Source organism: Mus caroli, unplaced genomic scaffold (assembly GCF_978045245.1).
Source record: "Mus caroli unplaced genomic scaffold, Mus_caroli_1 scaffold_16, whole genome shotgun sequence".
In the NCBI taxonomy this organism is placed as follows: Eukaryota; Metazoa; Chordata; class Mammalia; order Rodentia; family Muridae; genus Mus; species Mus caroli.
In genome coordinates, this window is record NW_028227271.1 from 101,109,223 (window position 1) to 101,122,634 (window position 13,412).

The following is a 13,412-nucleotide window of genomic DNA, read 5'->3' on the forward strand; positions in this document are numbered from 1 at the left end:
CCAAGATAGACTGACCTGCATAGACTCTATGTACTTATCTTAACTTTGCCACAGTCAGTGATAAGGTTTCAACCTTGGTTTTGATTTACTTTCCTACCTATATAGTCCAGTTTTTACATCCCTCGTTTGGCCTTGGATTAAGATGAACAGCAAGGCCAACAGACTCATGAAGACAACATCCTCCAGATGGTCTTCTTTTTCCTTGGATAATCTCATGTAGATTTATGGGTTCAAAAATAGGTGATATTAGGTAGTCAGATACCGGGGCCTGTTTACATAAGCCAAAGTCAAGAAAGAAGACCAAATGCTCCTGAATAAAATCTTTTTGTTTTTCATTCCTTACTGCACTATGAAAAAATTCTGTTGCAGTTCACTACTATATTTTAAAAAATGAACACAGGAAAATAAGTTAAAACTCAGAAGATAACTTGTTGATGGTTGAGTTGAAATATAGGAGAATTAATGCTCTGAGAGGACATTGCCGCTGTCTGCATTGAGACATTCTACTTTCCAACTCAAATACTTCTTATTCCAGGAAATTGCAGGAGATAAAACTATAAATTACTTCCTATCTGATTTGTTTGTAGCACTTCATAACAATTGACAGTATACATTATTGCTAAAGTCCCTGTTGGATCTAGATTTCTATATGCAGATAAGTTTGAATCATTTATTATCTTCCTGATCTAGGAAGTCAGCCTAAGGCTTAATTACAGACTTTTACAGCCTGTCTTAATTTTCAATTACTTCTATAGCAAATCACCACAAATTTTAGTGACTTAAAACACCCCCTTATGACTTCACAATTATGTAGATGTCTAGGCCTACCTTGGCTCAGTTGGGTTCTCAGCTTAGAGTCCCTGGGATAAAATCAAAGTATCCAAAGCTGGGGGTGGGTGTGGGGGGTGGGTGTTACTTTCTGGAAGCTCCCTCTCTGGCTTATTGGAGTTGTTGGCTGGTTTCAGGTCCTTGCTGCCATGAGAGTGTATTTCAGTTTCCTTGCTGGTAGACAGCCAGAAGCCAGTTGGTGCTGCTAGTTTGAACTGGACTTCAAGCTCTCCCTCCACCAAAGGCAGATAGAGTCGCTCTCAATTTCTTAATTTCTCTCCCTTCTCCCCCACTGCAGTAACTGACTTCCAGTTCTGCTTTCCTAGGCTCCTGTTTTTTAAAATGAGTAGACTGGTCATCTTAGTTACAGCTGTAACGTCCCTTGAGAGCAGTACCTAAATTGGCCAACATTTGATGGAGTAATTGGGAAATCTTGAAGGGATCTCATCAGCATATGACCTTCCCTGGCTTATTGGTTACATTATCAAATATCGTCTCAGTGATTTCATCTCTGCATGCACATTTCTTTATCTTGATACTTCATAGAATAGTAATTGTGGTAGCTAACTTTGTCTTTACTATTTCAACAGTTCAACAGAGAAAATTCACCTATGAGCTGGGCATAGAGGCTTAAGTTCTAGGACAGCTTTGTCTGGCTATATAACAAGGTCTAGGGCAGGCTGGGCTACATGAAACCTTGTCCCTGGAAATTAAAACAGAAAGAAGCAAAGAAAAGAAAAAAGAGTGGGAAGAGGGAAGGGGAAATGACGAATGGGAGGGGAGGAAAGGAGGAGGGGGAAAGAGAGGGAGGGAGAGAGAGATACAGAGACAGAGAGACAGAGAAAGATAGAGGGAACCAACTACACCCATTCCCTTCCTGGGCATATACTCCAAGAACTCTATACCCTCCATAGAGGTATTTCCACATCCATGTTTGTTACTGCTCTTCCATGATAGTGAGGAAATGGAACATGTCTGTCAACAGATAAGTGACACACACACAAATGGAATCTTATTCATCTATGACAAGAATGAAATCATGACAATCTGTGGGACAGTGAATGGACTTGGAAAGTGTGATTTCAAGTGAAGTGACCCAACTTAGACAGAAAGGAGCCTACAAGTTCTTCCTCATATACTTGCCCTAACCTACAATGTACACACGTGTGCATGAAAACAGCTGTGTGGTTATAGCATGAACTTTAGGAAAGAGGCCAAGAGAGGCTAATCTTAGGTGATGAGAAAGGGCACACAGCAGAAAAAGGACATAGGAGTCAAGAAAAATGACATAGAGCTACTTTTGTGTGGTGGTGGGTTTGTTTTGTTTGTTTCAGCAAACCACAGGTTTTTGTCTCTTTCTTTCTCTTTCTTTTTCTCTTTCTTTTTCTCTTTCTCTTTCTCCTTTTCTTTTTCTTTTTCTAGTTCTAGTTCTAGTTCTTTTTCTTGTGTAGAATAAAATCAATAGTGAAAGTGTAAAATCCTAAGCAAAGTTCCATTGGTTCCAAGTGGCCATTGTGTCTGTTCAGAGGTATACTTAGATGCACAGAGCCTAAAACTGGGTAAGTGTTTAAGCAGCTGCCATTATCTACCCATGTGGTGTTTTGTGAGTTAACCAGAATACAGTGATTTTATTGAAAAAATGTTTTATTTAAATTAATATTATCCTTTTTGAATGTGAGCACAAGAAAAATTTAAATGATACATGCGACTGGCATTTCTGTTAGGCCGATGGTTCTCAACCTTCCTAGTTTCTGTGACCCTTTAATATAGCTCCCCATGTTGTGTTGACCCCCAACCATAAAATGATTTCATTGCTATGTCATAACTGTAGCTTTTCTAATGCTATAAATAGTAATGTAAATGTCTGATATACAACCCTCAAAGGGTATGACCCACAGATTGAGAATTGGTGTGTGAGACTATTCTAAAGCACAGTTATTATTCCAGCCATTTACAATGCATGGCCCAAGGTCAAGTGCAACAATCTTAAAGAGTAAAGTGATTAGTAAACTTCTCAGAGATGAGACATGACATTGATCTGCCTGTTTTCTATCTCCCTGGCAGCCAGTCAGTCTAGCCAAAGTAGCTCCTTTCTATTTTTATATAGAGACGTAAAGAAGGCAGGGGATGACCCCATGTCATCGAGTGTGTACACAGCACAGCCCATAAGCAGTATGCTCAAAAGTAGACCAGGTATTCTTGGAGGTTGTAAGGCAAAGAAATGACTATTGTGCTCTTGGACAAACTGCTACATAAAAATTTATGTGTTATCATATCAGCATCCATGCAATCACCACCCTTGACAGCCCTATGCAGAGAAATATGATGTCTGCCTTTATATATTTAATCCTATCTCATATTTACTCCTTCAAGTCTTCTTCTTCTCTCTAGTTTTATCCATACTCACTGACACGATCATGTTTAATTTGTACAGTTTACTAACTGAAAAGTAGATAAATCAAAGGTAGACTTTAGAGGTACTGAGGATGCTTCCAGACCCTGCCCGGACAAAACCAATTTTCATGACTTTTGGAGATTCTCTTGGTCTTTGTATTCCTCTAAATCTTCGTTTTCTCATTTGTCATATGAGGTTTGCATTTGCAGTCCCCATGTGAAGACTGAACAAAATAATATGAGCCTGAGAAAAACAAAGATATTTCATATGTTGCAAAGGAATTCTATCCTGGAAAAGCCTACATTTCTGATACTGCACCAAAAGAGATAGAGACACATGCATTCTTTGAAGACCTGAAAGCATGTGGAATAGTCTGACTTGTTATATTGCTCCCTCTTAGGTCACTATCTTATCAAGATAGAAAATGCTTTTGTTTGAAGACTTTGCTCAGTGAGAAGCTGCCTCTCACACTCTAATAACCTCTTCTCACACCAGTTGAAACAAGAAGCATTTCTGTCTCCGAGCACAAAAGAAATTCCAATACCTTGAAAGGTGTTTAAATAGTATTTTCCTTGTTCTCTATGTTTTAACATTGTCGTTAATAGTCGTCAGCCCTAGACAAACAACTACAGGCAACTAAGAAATGCTAAGAACAGGAGAAAGTCTTCCCCAGGGAAGAGCACACCAACTGTTACTTAACACAAAGTCATCTCTGAAAACATATGTTAAAGTAACACCATATGGACTGAGAAAGTCACATTTAGGAACACATGTGCATATACATATATGCAGGTAACAACAATTAATGAATAATAAAAGACTAAGGGGGGAGCAAAGAGGACATTTAGGAGGGTTTGGAAGGAGGAAACGGAAGGGAGTAATTATATTATATTATAATCTCAAAAAAATTTATAACTCAGAATTTTAAAGGATTCACTTGTGAAAAATGAGAAACCAGGAAACTAGTAAGTGGTTTTCTTTTTCAAATTCTAATTTGGAAAAAAGAAATGGCTTTAGCAAGGAAATGGTATAAAGAACTGTGAAAACGGACACTGTTCAAATCAGCATCACAAAATTAATTTTTCTCTGCTGCGTAAGAATTATGCCTGCATTGAGAATCCATAAATGCACCAAGTCAGTCAGACTGGGTGAGCTGAGGACCCTCTAATCCAGTGGTTCTCAACCTTCCTAATGCTTTGACCATTCCATACAATTCCTTATGTGGTAATGACCCCAAACCATGAAATTATTTCATTGCTGCTTTTTAACTGTAATTTTACTGCTGTTATGAATCATAATGCAAATATATGATATGCAAGATATCTGGTATGTGACCCCTGTGAAAGGAACTCCTTGCTACAATGTTCTCAGTGCACACTCCTGACTTTAAATGGAATGTCCTGACAGTAAGGAAATCCTCTCTGAAGAGGATAGCCAGGCACATCGATAAGAGCTCCAAACACCTGATTACCAAAATGTTCTTTCTGCTTTAAGCCCATAAAGGAAGGGAAGGCCCTACCCACTCTGTGTTGTCCCAAAAAGGGTCCCTGTCTCAAGCCAGTTCTCAGATTCTTAGAATTCACCTACTCAATCAGCTCTAAAAATCTATACTTAACAAAACAAATGACCCAAGCCCTGTAATAACATCAGAACCCAAGGATAGTTCTCACACAACTGAACCTTTATGTAATGCTTTTTAAATTCCCTGCACACCTAAATGCAAACCTCAACTATGCACTCCTGCGTAGTTCTAGGAAACATATGCTACATCAGTGTGAACTTTGTCCCTCTCTGCACTCTCATGTGGTGTAAACTGACTGCTTTACCACCCACACAGTCTTAGGTTTCATATAGTATATAAATAAGGTCCGGCTCTATGTCTACTCCATAGGAACAATGTGGTACCATTCTCAGAACTCTAATAATTATAAATTTATTGGAGAATGAAAAAAATGATTTGAATAAGCCACTTCAATTAGTTCTGAGGTTGTTGTTTAGTTTTCATCGTTGCTGTTTTGAAAAAGTGTTCATGCTAAGGTGAGTGAAGGCTGGATTTGAACCTAATCGTCTCTGACCCAAGAACACATTTACTTGACCTCATATCTCACCCCGTCTGTAAATAAAGATCAAGGTGAGAGGGCTGAGACAATGTCTGTAGACCCAGGTTTGCCTCTCTGGGTGATGATTAACTAAGCAGGATCTGCTGACAGCGGATCAGATGTCATTGGATGAAATCAAATGTCCAGAGTTCACTCTGAAAGCCCTCATACATTTTGTGTCCAAGTCAGCAGATTCCCCAGCCTTTATACCTGATACTTTACATAGAGCTAGCCAGCGACAACCCCTTTCCCTGCCAGTGATGAGCTGGATCCAGCTTCTACTGGCTTCATATTGGTAGGCTAAAATCAGCTTTGGCAGAGGTGTTTATGCCACAGAGGTTGGCAAAAGCAAATTGTGGTCCTTTTGTAATTCCAAAGAGACGTTTGCCAGTGCACAGAAAAGGCAGACTCAGTGGATAGTTACACTTATGGAAGTAAAACTGACACCCACTCTAAGAAACCCCTACAAAACCCCAGACAAATGTCATCTCCTGAGGCCTCCAAAGACTTCCGGGAATCATGGGTCCCCATTGTTCAGTGTTTGTGAGGGCCTCTGAAAATGTTCTCATAATGTTTACGTAACTAAAAATACTTTAAATTGCTTATTGTTTTGTTACAAAATATGTGCTGATAGTGTAACGTAAGCATAAATGAGCTTAATGTTTTATTTGTATATATGTTTATTTGCATAGCACATATTTTAAAATTTCAACAAATCACATTTGAAAAACAAGATATGAATGTTAATTAATTAGTAATATATTTTAGCTAATTCAATTATCTAAATTATGAATTCCAATATGCAATCAGTATAATTACTAAGATATGCTGTATCCATTTTTTACCAAGTCTTCAAGATCTATATGTAGCTGATACATACATATCTCAACCTAGCTGCTAAGTTTTATGGCCTTAATTTAGATCATAAACTGTACAGCTGGAAAAGCATATCCACCTTCCAACCTTTGCTAAGCACATATAAGTGCTTAAGGTAAACAATCAGTTATGATTAAATGCAGTATAAAATTACTTTACTCCTCAATCACTTTAGCCATGTTCTAAATGCTCAGTAGCCACTGCTGACTTCAGTCAACTCTTAGACAAATAAGATGGGTAGGAAGAGAGATCTACTCTTTATTCCAGAGCCTTTTTTTTCTTTTTTCTTTTCTTTTTTTTTTACTTCTGCCTCACAGTATACATACTTAAAGTTCCTATCCTGGAATCCTGCTAGATTCCAGAGAAAAGAGCAATCTCAAAAACTTGCAGCCCTGTGAGACATAAGTATGTCTCAGACCATATCAGGGTCCATACCGAGGAGCACTCTCATGCATTATAATGATGAGAAATTCCTTTTGACTCTCGACTTCCTGACCTGGTTACCACATTACCCATGTTGGGTGATAATTAGGGTTGGGGTTAGGGTTAGGATTAGGTGTTATGGTAAGACGAACCTGCTGCATTGCCAGTCACACTGAGCTAACTGGTAGATATACTTGCTAGTGATGGTGATAACTAGTTATGCCACAGGTTCATGCGTTTGCTTTAGCATTAAACTTCCTACCATGGCTTTAGGGTATATACCTACTTGTGAAAACAAAAACAACCATTTGGTTACTGCACTCTGATTGCATCACCATCTCTTGCACTTATTTCAATCTTTTCTTGTTAGTTTTTCATGACATGGGCTATACCACATGCATATATATGAACATATAGGTGTATATGTTTTATTTATACTTATAAACATATTATATAAAGGAGAATATATTTATTATATACATAAAGACACACATGATATGTATATAATCTACCTATATTTATGTCATCATCATCTATATATTGATACATAGATATCATAATGTAGCCGTACTATACAATGTGCTATACCATCTAAGTTAGTCTAACTGAACTTTAGTGTTCAAATGACAAAGTCACCTAATAATGTTATTCTCAGAATCTGTCCCCACTGTTAAGGAGCACACAACTTTTGTTATTATTATTTTTTAATATCTGGGGCTGGGAGATGGATCAGTGAATATGGAAAGCACTTTCTATACAAGCTTCATGGCCTGCATTAGATCCCCAAAATGTCCTTAAGAAGGGTGAGAACTAACTCCACAATAGTCTACTGACCTCCAGACTGATACTGTGGCATGCACACACGTGCACACACTTGCACGCACCCACACACACAGACATAATATTTTCAATTTAAAAAAATATCTGTAAACTTTTCTTTCTTCCACTGATGGGAACAAAATAAATTGACTTAATTCATTTGTATCTGTATCAGTTTCCAAATGATTCCCCACTGTAAAAAATGACCAAATAAATGCTGTGTGCTAATTAAAAGAGTTGATTTGTGGTATCATTTTGGACTGGCCGTTGCATTTTTTCATGCTGAGTTAGTACGGTTTTGCAATATTCTATTACTAATACACACCAACACTGGGTACCATGTGTTCATTAGGTTATCTTCTAAATGTCTTTCCTAGGCAACATAAGCAGTTCTGTTTCAACTGGACTTAAAAAAATCCTGAAATTGGCAAAATGAGAATTTAAGGGAACTTAATATTTCTGGATAATTTGGCTGTCATCATGGAGTTGCTCCCAACTTGCTTGACAGGACTGCAGCTCAACTCCATCTTAACTCCTCCCACATACTACTTTGCTAGCAGTGAACTTTAAGGAGGTCATTGTTCAATTTCTTTTAAAATATGCAACAAAGATCAGAGAATATGGCTGGTTTAGGATGATGGCTTATTTTGTTTCTGCTAATTATAAACAAGCTGCAGGAGCAGATCTCCTCCCATGTCATTAATGCACATTTTAATATTACTTTTGACAAAGATAGGCATTTTTCACAAAGCAGTCTAGTCACTGTGTTACATTTACCTAATACTCATCTCTATACAACTGCCACACTCATTGATGGCTTCTTTTCCTGTAGCCCTTTTTCTTGTACCTTGAGTTTCACAACTCTCACGTTTCTGGAAGCCACATGACTGGGTCATCCACCAAGCAGCCCAAACAATCATGAGACCTTCTCTTCCCCCTAAGCAAGTCAGATCCCAGCATCCCTACCTCTGCCTTTTTATTCATTCCCGTGTTCACTCACCACTTATCATGGACATGTGGTCCTTTATCTTCTCCTATATCCCATTATCACAGATCTTTTCAGTATACCTGGATATGATTAAATTATGAAAACGTGATAAGCAATGTTATCTTAAGGAAAATCCATTTCTGCATATAATCTACAGCAAAGGCTGACTTATATGATCAAAAATGCTGCTTCAGTCCTGTTCTACCTTGCTAATACAGGTTTACCTATAAATCTGGGCAATGGTGTCAATTCACTAGTCTCAAAATATTAAGTAAACACCCTCAGATTCCATCCCTACCCCGGATCATTGGCAGCGAGCTTTGGTCTGTACAAGTTTGCCATAGCTTGTCTCACTCTATTTGCACATCAAAATCTTATCTATCATTTAGTTCTAATTTTTAGCCCCTCCCTGAACTCAATGGCTGATTTCTTTTTCCTACTTTAACTTTCCATTTTTAATTAGAATCCATCTCTTCTCAGTTTTAAATATTTCCTAGTTTTTGTAGTTAAGAAACACGGTTCAGATAACTCTTGTATTAATTCCTATAGGGCTTTTTCCAGTTCTAGCAGCCACTAATCAGTCCAAAATTACTTGTTCATTTTCATTCAACATAATGTAGCCTATGCCCTTTATACCTTGAGTTGGTTATATGTTTGGGGAAATGTCATATCTCACTTGAATCTCCTCTTTTGTGTCTGTGAACTATATCATAGTCATAGTATAATCAATATATCATAAGCCTGACTGTAGGATTTGGGAGTATTCTTTGTTGGGCAACCTACAGAATACACCAGCAGGATTGTTCTAGTTTTTAACTGGTTCTCCCTGGGAGAAGGAGGAAAGCAGGCAAAATGCCTCAGTCCTGGAGTGTGGAAATGGTGTGAGTTCCATTATGAAAGAAAAGAAGCCCATTTTCTTCCTCTTCCTGAAAATATTCCAGGAGGCTGTAGCCAAAGAATGAATAAGTATCACAAGAAAATTAAAGTAGGATTTTCCCCCCTTAGGAAAATACTGCAAACCTAGAAATTAAATTTGGTATATTCCTCTGGAAAAAAAATGCCTGCCTTTAAAAATGCCTCTTAGAGGGGCACTTTGGATGAACTCTTCTACCTTGAAGTTAATGGATCATTGTAAATTTAGACATTTGGGGGAGGGGGAAGCTTGAAGAAGGGGCTCTCTCTTTCTGATATTTGGCACATGCTACTGTGTTAAATTAAAATTCCAAACTCTATGTGTCTTGTCCCAAGTCCATAATAACACTTGTAGCATTTGATCTCAGCTAGAGCTTTGTACACAAGATTCCAGTCACTCAGAAGATTCTACATGGAGTTCTGCAAAGCTGGTTGGGACAGCATACAAAGCCAATGGCAAATTCTCTAGACTGTATCTGCCGAAACAACAATGAAGGGAAAGGGGAGACTAGAGTCCCATATAGTAGCTTGCTCCTACTGAATCCAGCTACATTTCTGTGTCCTCCTTCTGGTTCCTATATCTGAAGTGTTATAAGTCCAGTCCTTCTGCAGTATGTTCCAGGTGGCAGTGAACTGTTCTGATCTTCCACTGGGGAGAACTGCAGCTTTAAGTAACCTTGTTTCTGTGATGGGAGACAAAAATGAACTCCTGGCTAATTTGCTTTTGGAATTCCAATTTGCTTAGTGTGTGTGTGTGACGTAAAAATGTGTTACGTTGAGATATGCTTGTCTTACAACAGTGTTGTAGTAACTTATTTGAGAGAAGTTAAAATTCCTGTGTATGAAGCAGCTTGGAAAAGACTGGGGACTAAGTCAGAAGCAAGTTAGTGGCAGAAGCTACCTAACACGTAAAATGTGGCTTCTAGGATTCAGTATCTGGAACCTCAAAATGAAGAAGGCACAAAACCTTGACGGTTGGGGAAAGTTGGTCTACTAGTTTTCTGACCTAAATCCCACTTGTTTCTGGCACCTGCCTTGTCTTTTTAAAATGCTTTAAGATCTGATTTCTAAGGCATGGATAGTATCTTCTAAGAAATGCAAACATTTCCATACACCTACTCAGAAAGAAAAATAAACAACCCAGGGATTGAGAATTCACTCTTACAGTCTGCTATCAAGATAGAACATGAGGAGGAGCTTCTACCTGGCCTTTAAGTGTGCTCTGAGATGACTAGTTAAAGTATCATTACTAAAGTTTAGAGATTGTGTCCTCAGTGTGTTCCCTATTTAAAAAAGAGAAAGAGAGAGAGAGTAAAAGAAAAGTTCACACTATAGCATTTTCAGTCTATTGTATTTCAGTCTATGTATTGATGCACTTTGCTAGAGGCTCCAAAATAATACTATATTGTCTGTATTCCTAGAGGCAAGGACAGAGAGCTAGTGATTTATATTTGTGAAGTAAATGAGGCAAAGCTGTCAGCTCATAACCTTCCAGTTAAAAATCAAAATGTGATGGTGGGTTGCAGTAGCATCCCACTTCCTGAAAACCTCCCTGAACTTTCACATTTGATCCTACCAAAAGTTCCAAGGGTCAGTGTTTGGGAGGGAGGGTGTGAAGGCATGCAAATATATTCAGACACAAGAAAATACTGGGTTTGCATAGAGATGTGTTTTCTAAAGTAAAACTACTTGGAGATCAGGGAATTGAAATGTTGTTCTCTGTCTGCAAAGGAAAATGTAGAACATTTGTCATTTTATAGCTCTTCAGGATTCCATGGCTGGTACAAGAGCCACACCTGTAGAGCCATGAAAACAAACATTCTTGCTCAGCAGTTCACTATGATTAGGGATAACAAGAAGAGTTTTATCAGTATTGTCAAATTTGCAAATGTTAGAAAAGAAGAAAAAAGAAAAGAAAAGAAGAGAAAAGAAAAGAAAAGAGAAAAGATAAGAGAAAGAGAAAAGAAAGAAAAGAAAAGAAAAGAAAAGAAAAGAAAAGAAAAGAAAAGAAAAGAAAAGAAAAGAAAAGAAAAGAAAAGAAAAGAAAAGAAAAGAAAAGAAAAATCAGTTCATGGAGGCCATTGAAGAATTGGTGGAGTGTTGATAATGTGACTTGTAGATAGGGCAGTATTATGTAAATACTGGGACTAAGCATCAAAGTGGCTGGCAATAGTTGTCAAATGCAGCAATCGTTCCCCAAAGAGTCGAGTACTGAGTTTCTTTACAACCCATCCAGCCTTGTCTCTAGAGAAGCGTGGACATAGTCACCATAGGTTATTTTTCCAAAGAAGTGTATTTCCTTCAGATAAAGGCATGTGCTTTCAGAGCCCATTGATCAACTCCCTCATTCATTAGACAGAAAGACTGAAGGTGCAGCCAGTCTTGGGCTTCTAAATCACTGGAAAGACGGAGACTGGTAGCTCTTGGTGAACATATGCCTGGGTGTTTCAGAGCACACAGTCATTCCCAGGGTTCCCTTAATTTTTAAAAAGTATTTCTCACCTCTCAGCTTCCCTCTTGTTACACCTCCCTGGGATCAGTACAGTGTTTGTAAAACATAAATTAAGCGCCTTTGGTTCTTGGGAAAGAGGTGTAAGAAATGTTAGTATAGTATTATAGAGGATTTTTATTTTATTTTATATTTTTTTGTCTTATTCAAAGTCCTGTGCTGAGCAATATTTTTTCTATCTCCAGATTAAACTAAAAGAAATTACACTAGCCCTGTTATTAGAGCTGTGCATGTGGGTCTTTTGCTGTGAGGTGACCCAGTGGCTGGAAGCCAGGACCTGAAAGTTTGCACTGCCCATTCTGTTTCCTGAGGAAAGAGCTCATGGGATGAAGAGTGAATTCCAACAGGCTGTGCATCCTCATGACATATAGGGCACTTCTGAAGTCTGAGGCAATGCTAGACTTACTAAGATTTCTTTCACAATGTTCTTATCCGCACACTCACGACTTCACAGGTCTTTGAATGTTATATCACGACCGTGGTCTGTGGCTGCTTGCCTTGACCTTGTCCCTTTTCTGTCTTGCAGGTCTCAGGTATGGATCTTTGTCAGGTCTTCTTAACCTTGGCACTGGCAGTCTCCAGCAGCACGTTTTCTGGAAGTGAGGGTGAGTTCTATGTTCCTTTTCTCCTCGTGTGGTATAAAGAAACAAAGCAGAGCTGTGTTAAATCTGAACAAAATCGTCTAAGTTTTAGGTTAACAGCCAACAGGAAACCTGTCTTAGCTTTAAATTCATAACCCAGGAGAGAGCCACTCTGGGGATGTGTAAGTGGGGCTAGAGTCGTAGGCTTTGGCATCTGGCATTTTCCTATTGGAAATTGATGTTTCATAATGTACAAGGGGGCCTTTATGATGAAGACAAGCTGGGTCTCCAGGAGAGATATTAAAATCACACCAAAGCATCATTAGCCTACTAATCGCTCAGCTCATCTGTAACTAAGCATAGCAGAGTCTGTTTCCAGAGCCTGGAATGCAGTCCCCTTAATCATATTCCCTGAGATGTAAATCTCAGGCTTCCAATGAATTTGTGCCCCTATTCTCTGAATGATTTCCATTTGGCTGAGTTCCAGAGGAAAAAGACACCCAAACTAGGTGACCAACATTACCCAGAAATTGTGAGCTACCTTAGCTGTCTGACTGTGTTCCCTTATGTTTTTCTTTTATACTCTCTCGGTTGTCTCAATATTTTCAGATTCACATGTCATACCAGAAACAACAAAGAATAATGCAAATGGGTGTGGGGGTGTCTGTCTAGAAAGAAAAGTGTCCTCACAAAGGGCTGGCGGACGTTTTTGAAGACTGTCTTGAGCACGAGGCAGTTTTCTTTGCCTGGTTTCACTAGAGGATAGAATAGAAACAATACATTTTTGCCATGCTGTGCCTCTGGATTCTGTTGCTGCTTTAAGTGAAGCCGACTCCCTTACTCAACACCCAACTCATGTTAGAAAACACAATTTAACAGGCGACTTAACACCTTAAGATGTCCCGCTGACCTTGTGACAAAAAATAAATGCCCAGTAGTGAGCTGCTGACTGTGTTAGGAGCAACTTGGAAAGGGGAACGAA

General features: G+C 38.6%; 1 protein-coding gene across 6 annotated transcripts in view; it reads left to right on the plus strand.

The window, feature by feature from the left end:
- Window positions 1–13,412, plus strand: part of Ghr (growth hormone receptor) — a 275,056-nt gene that overhangs the window by 111,657 nt on the left and 149,987 nt on the right. For all 6 annotated transcript variants that reach the window (XM_021182903.3, XM_085831502.1, XM_029469880.2 and 3 more), the window contains one exon: window positions 12,376–12,454. In XM_021182903.3, coding sequence (XP_021038562.1) covers window positions 12,385–12,454 — 70 coding nt within the window. In that variant the 5' untranslated portion in view covers window positions 12,376–12,384. Of the gene's footprint in view, window positions 1–12,375; window positions 12,455–13,412 lie in introns of those variants that run through there.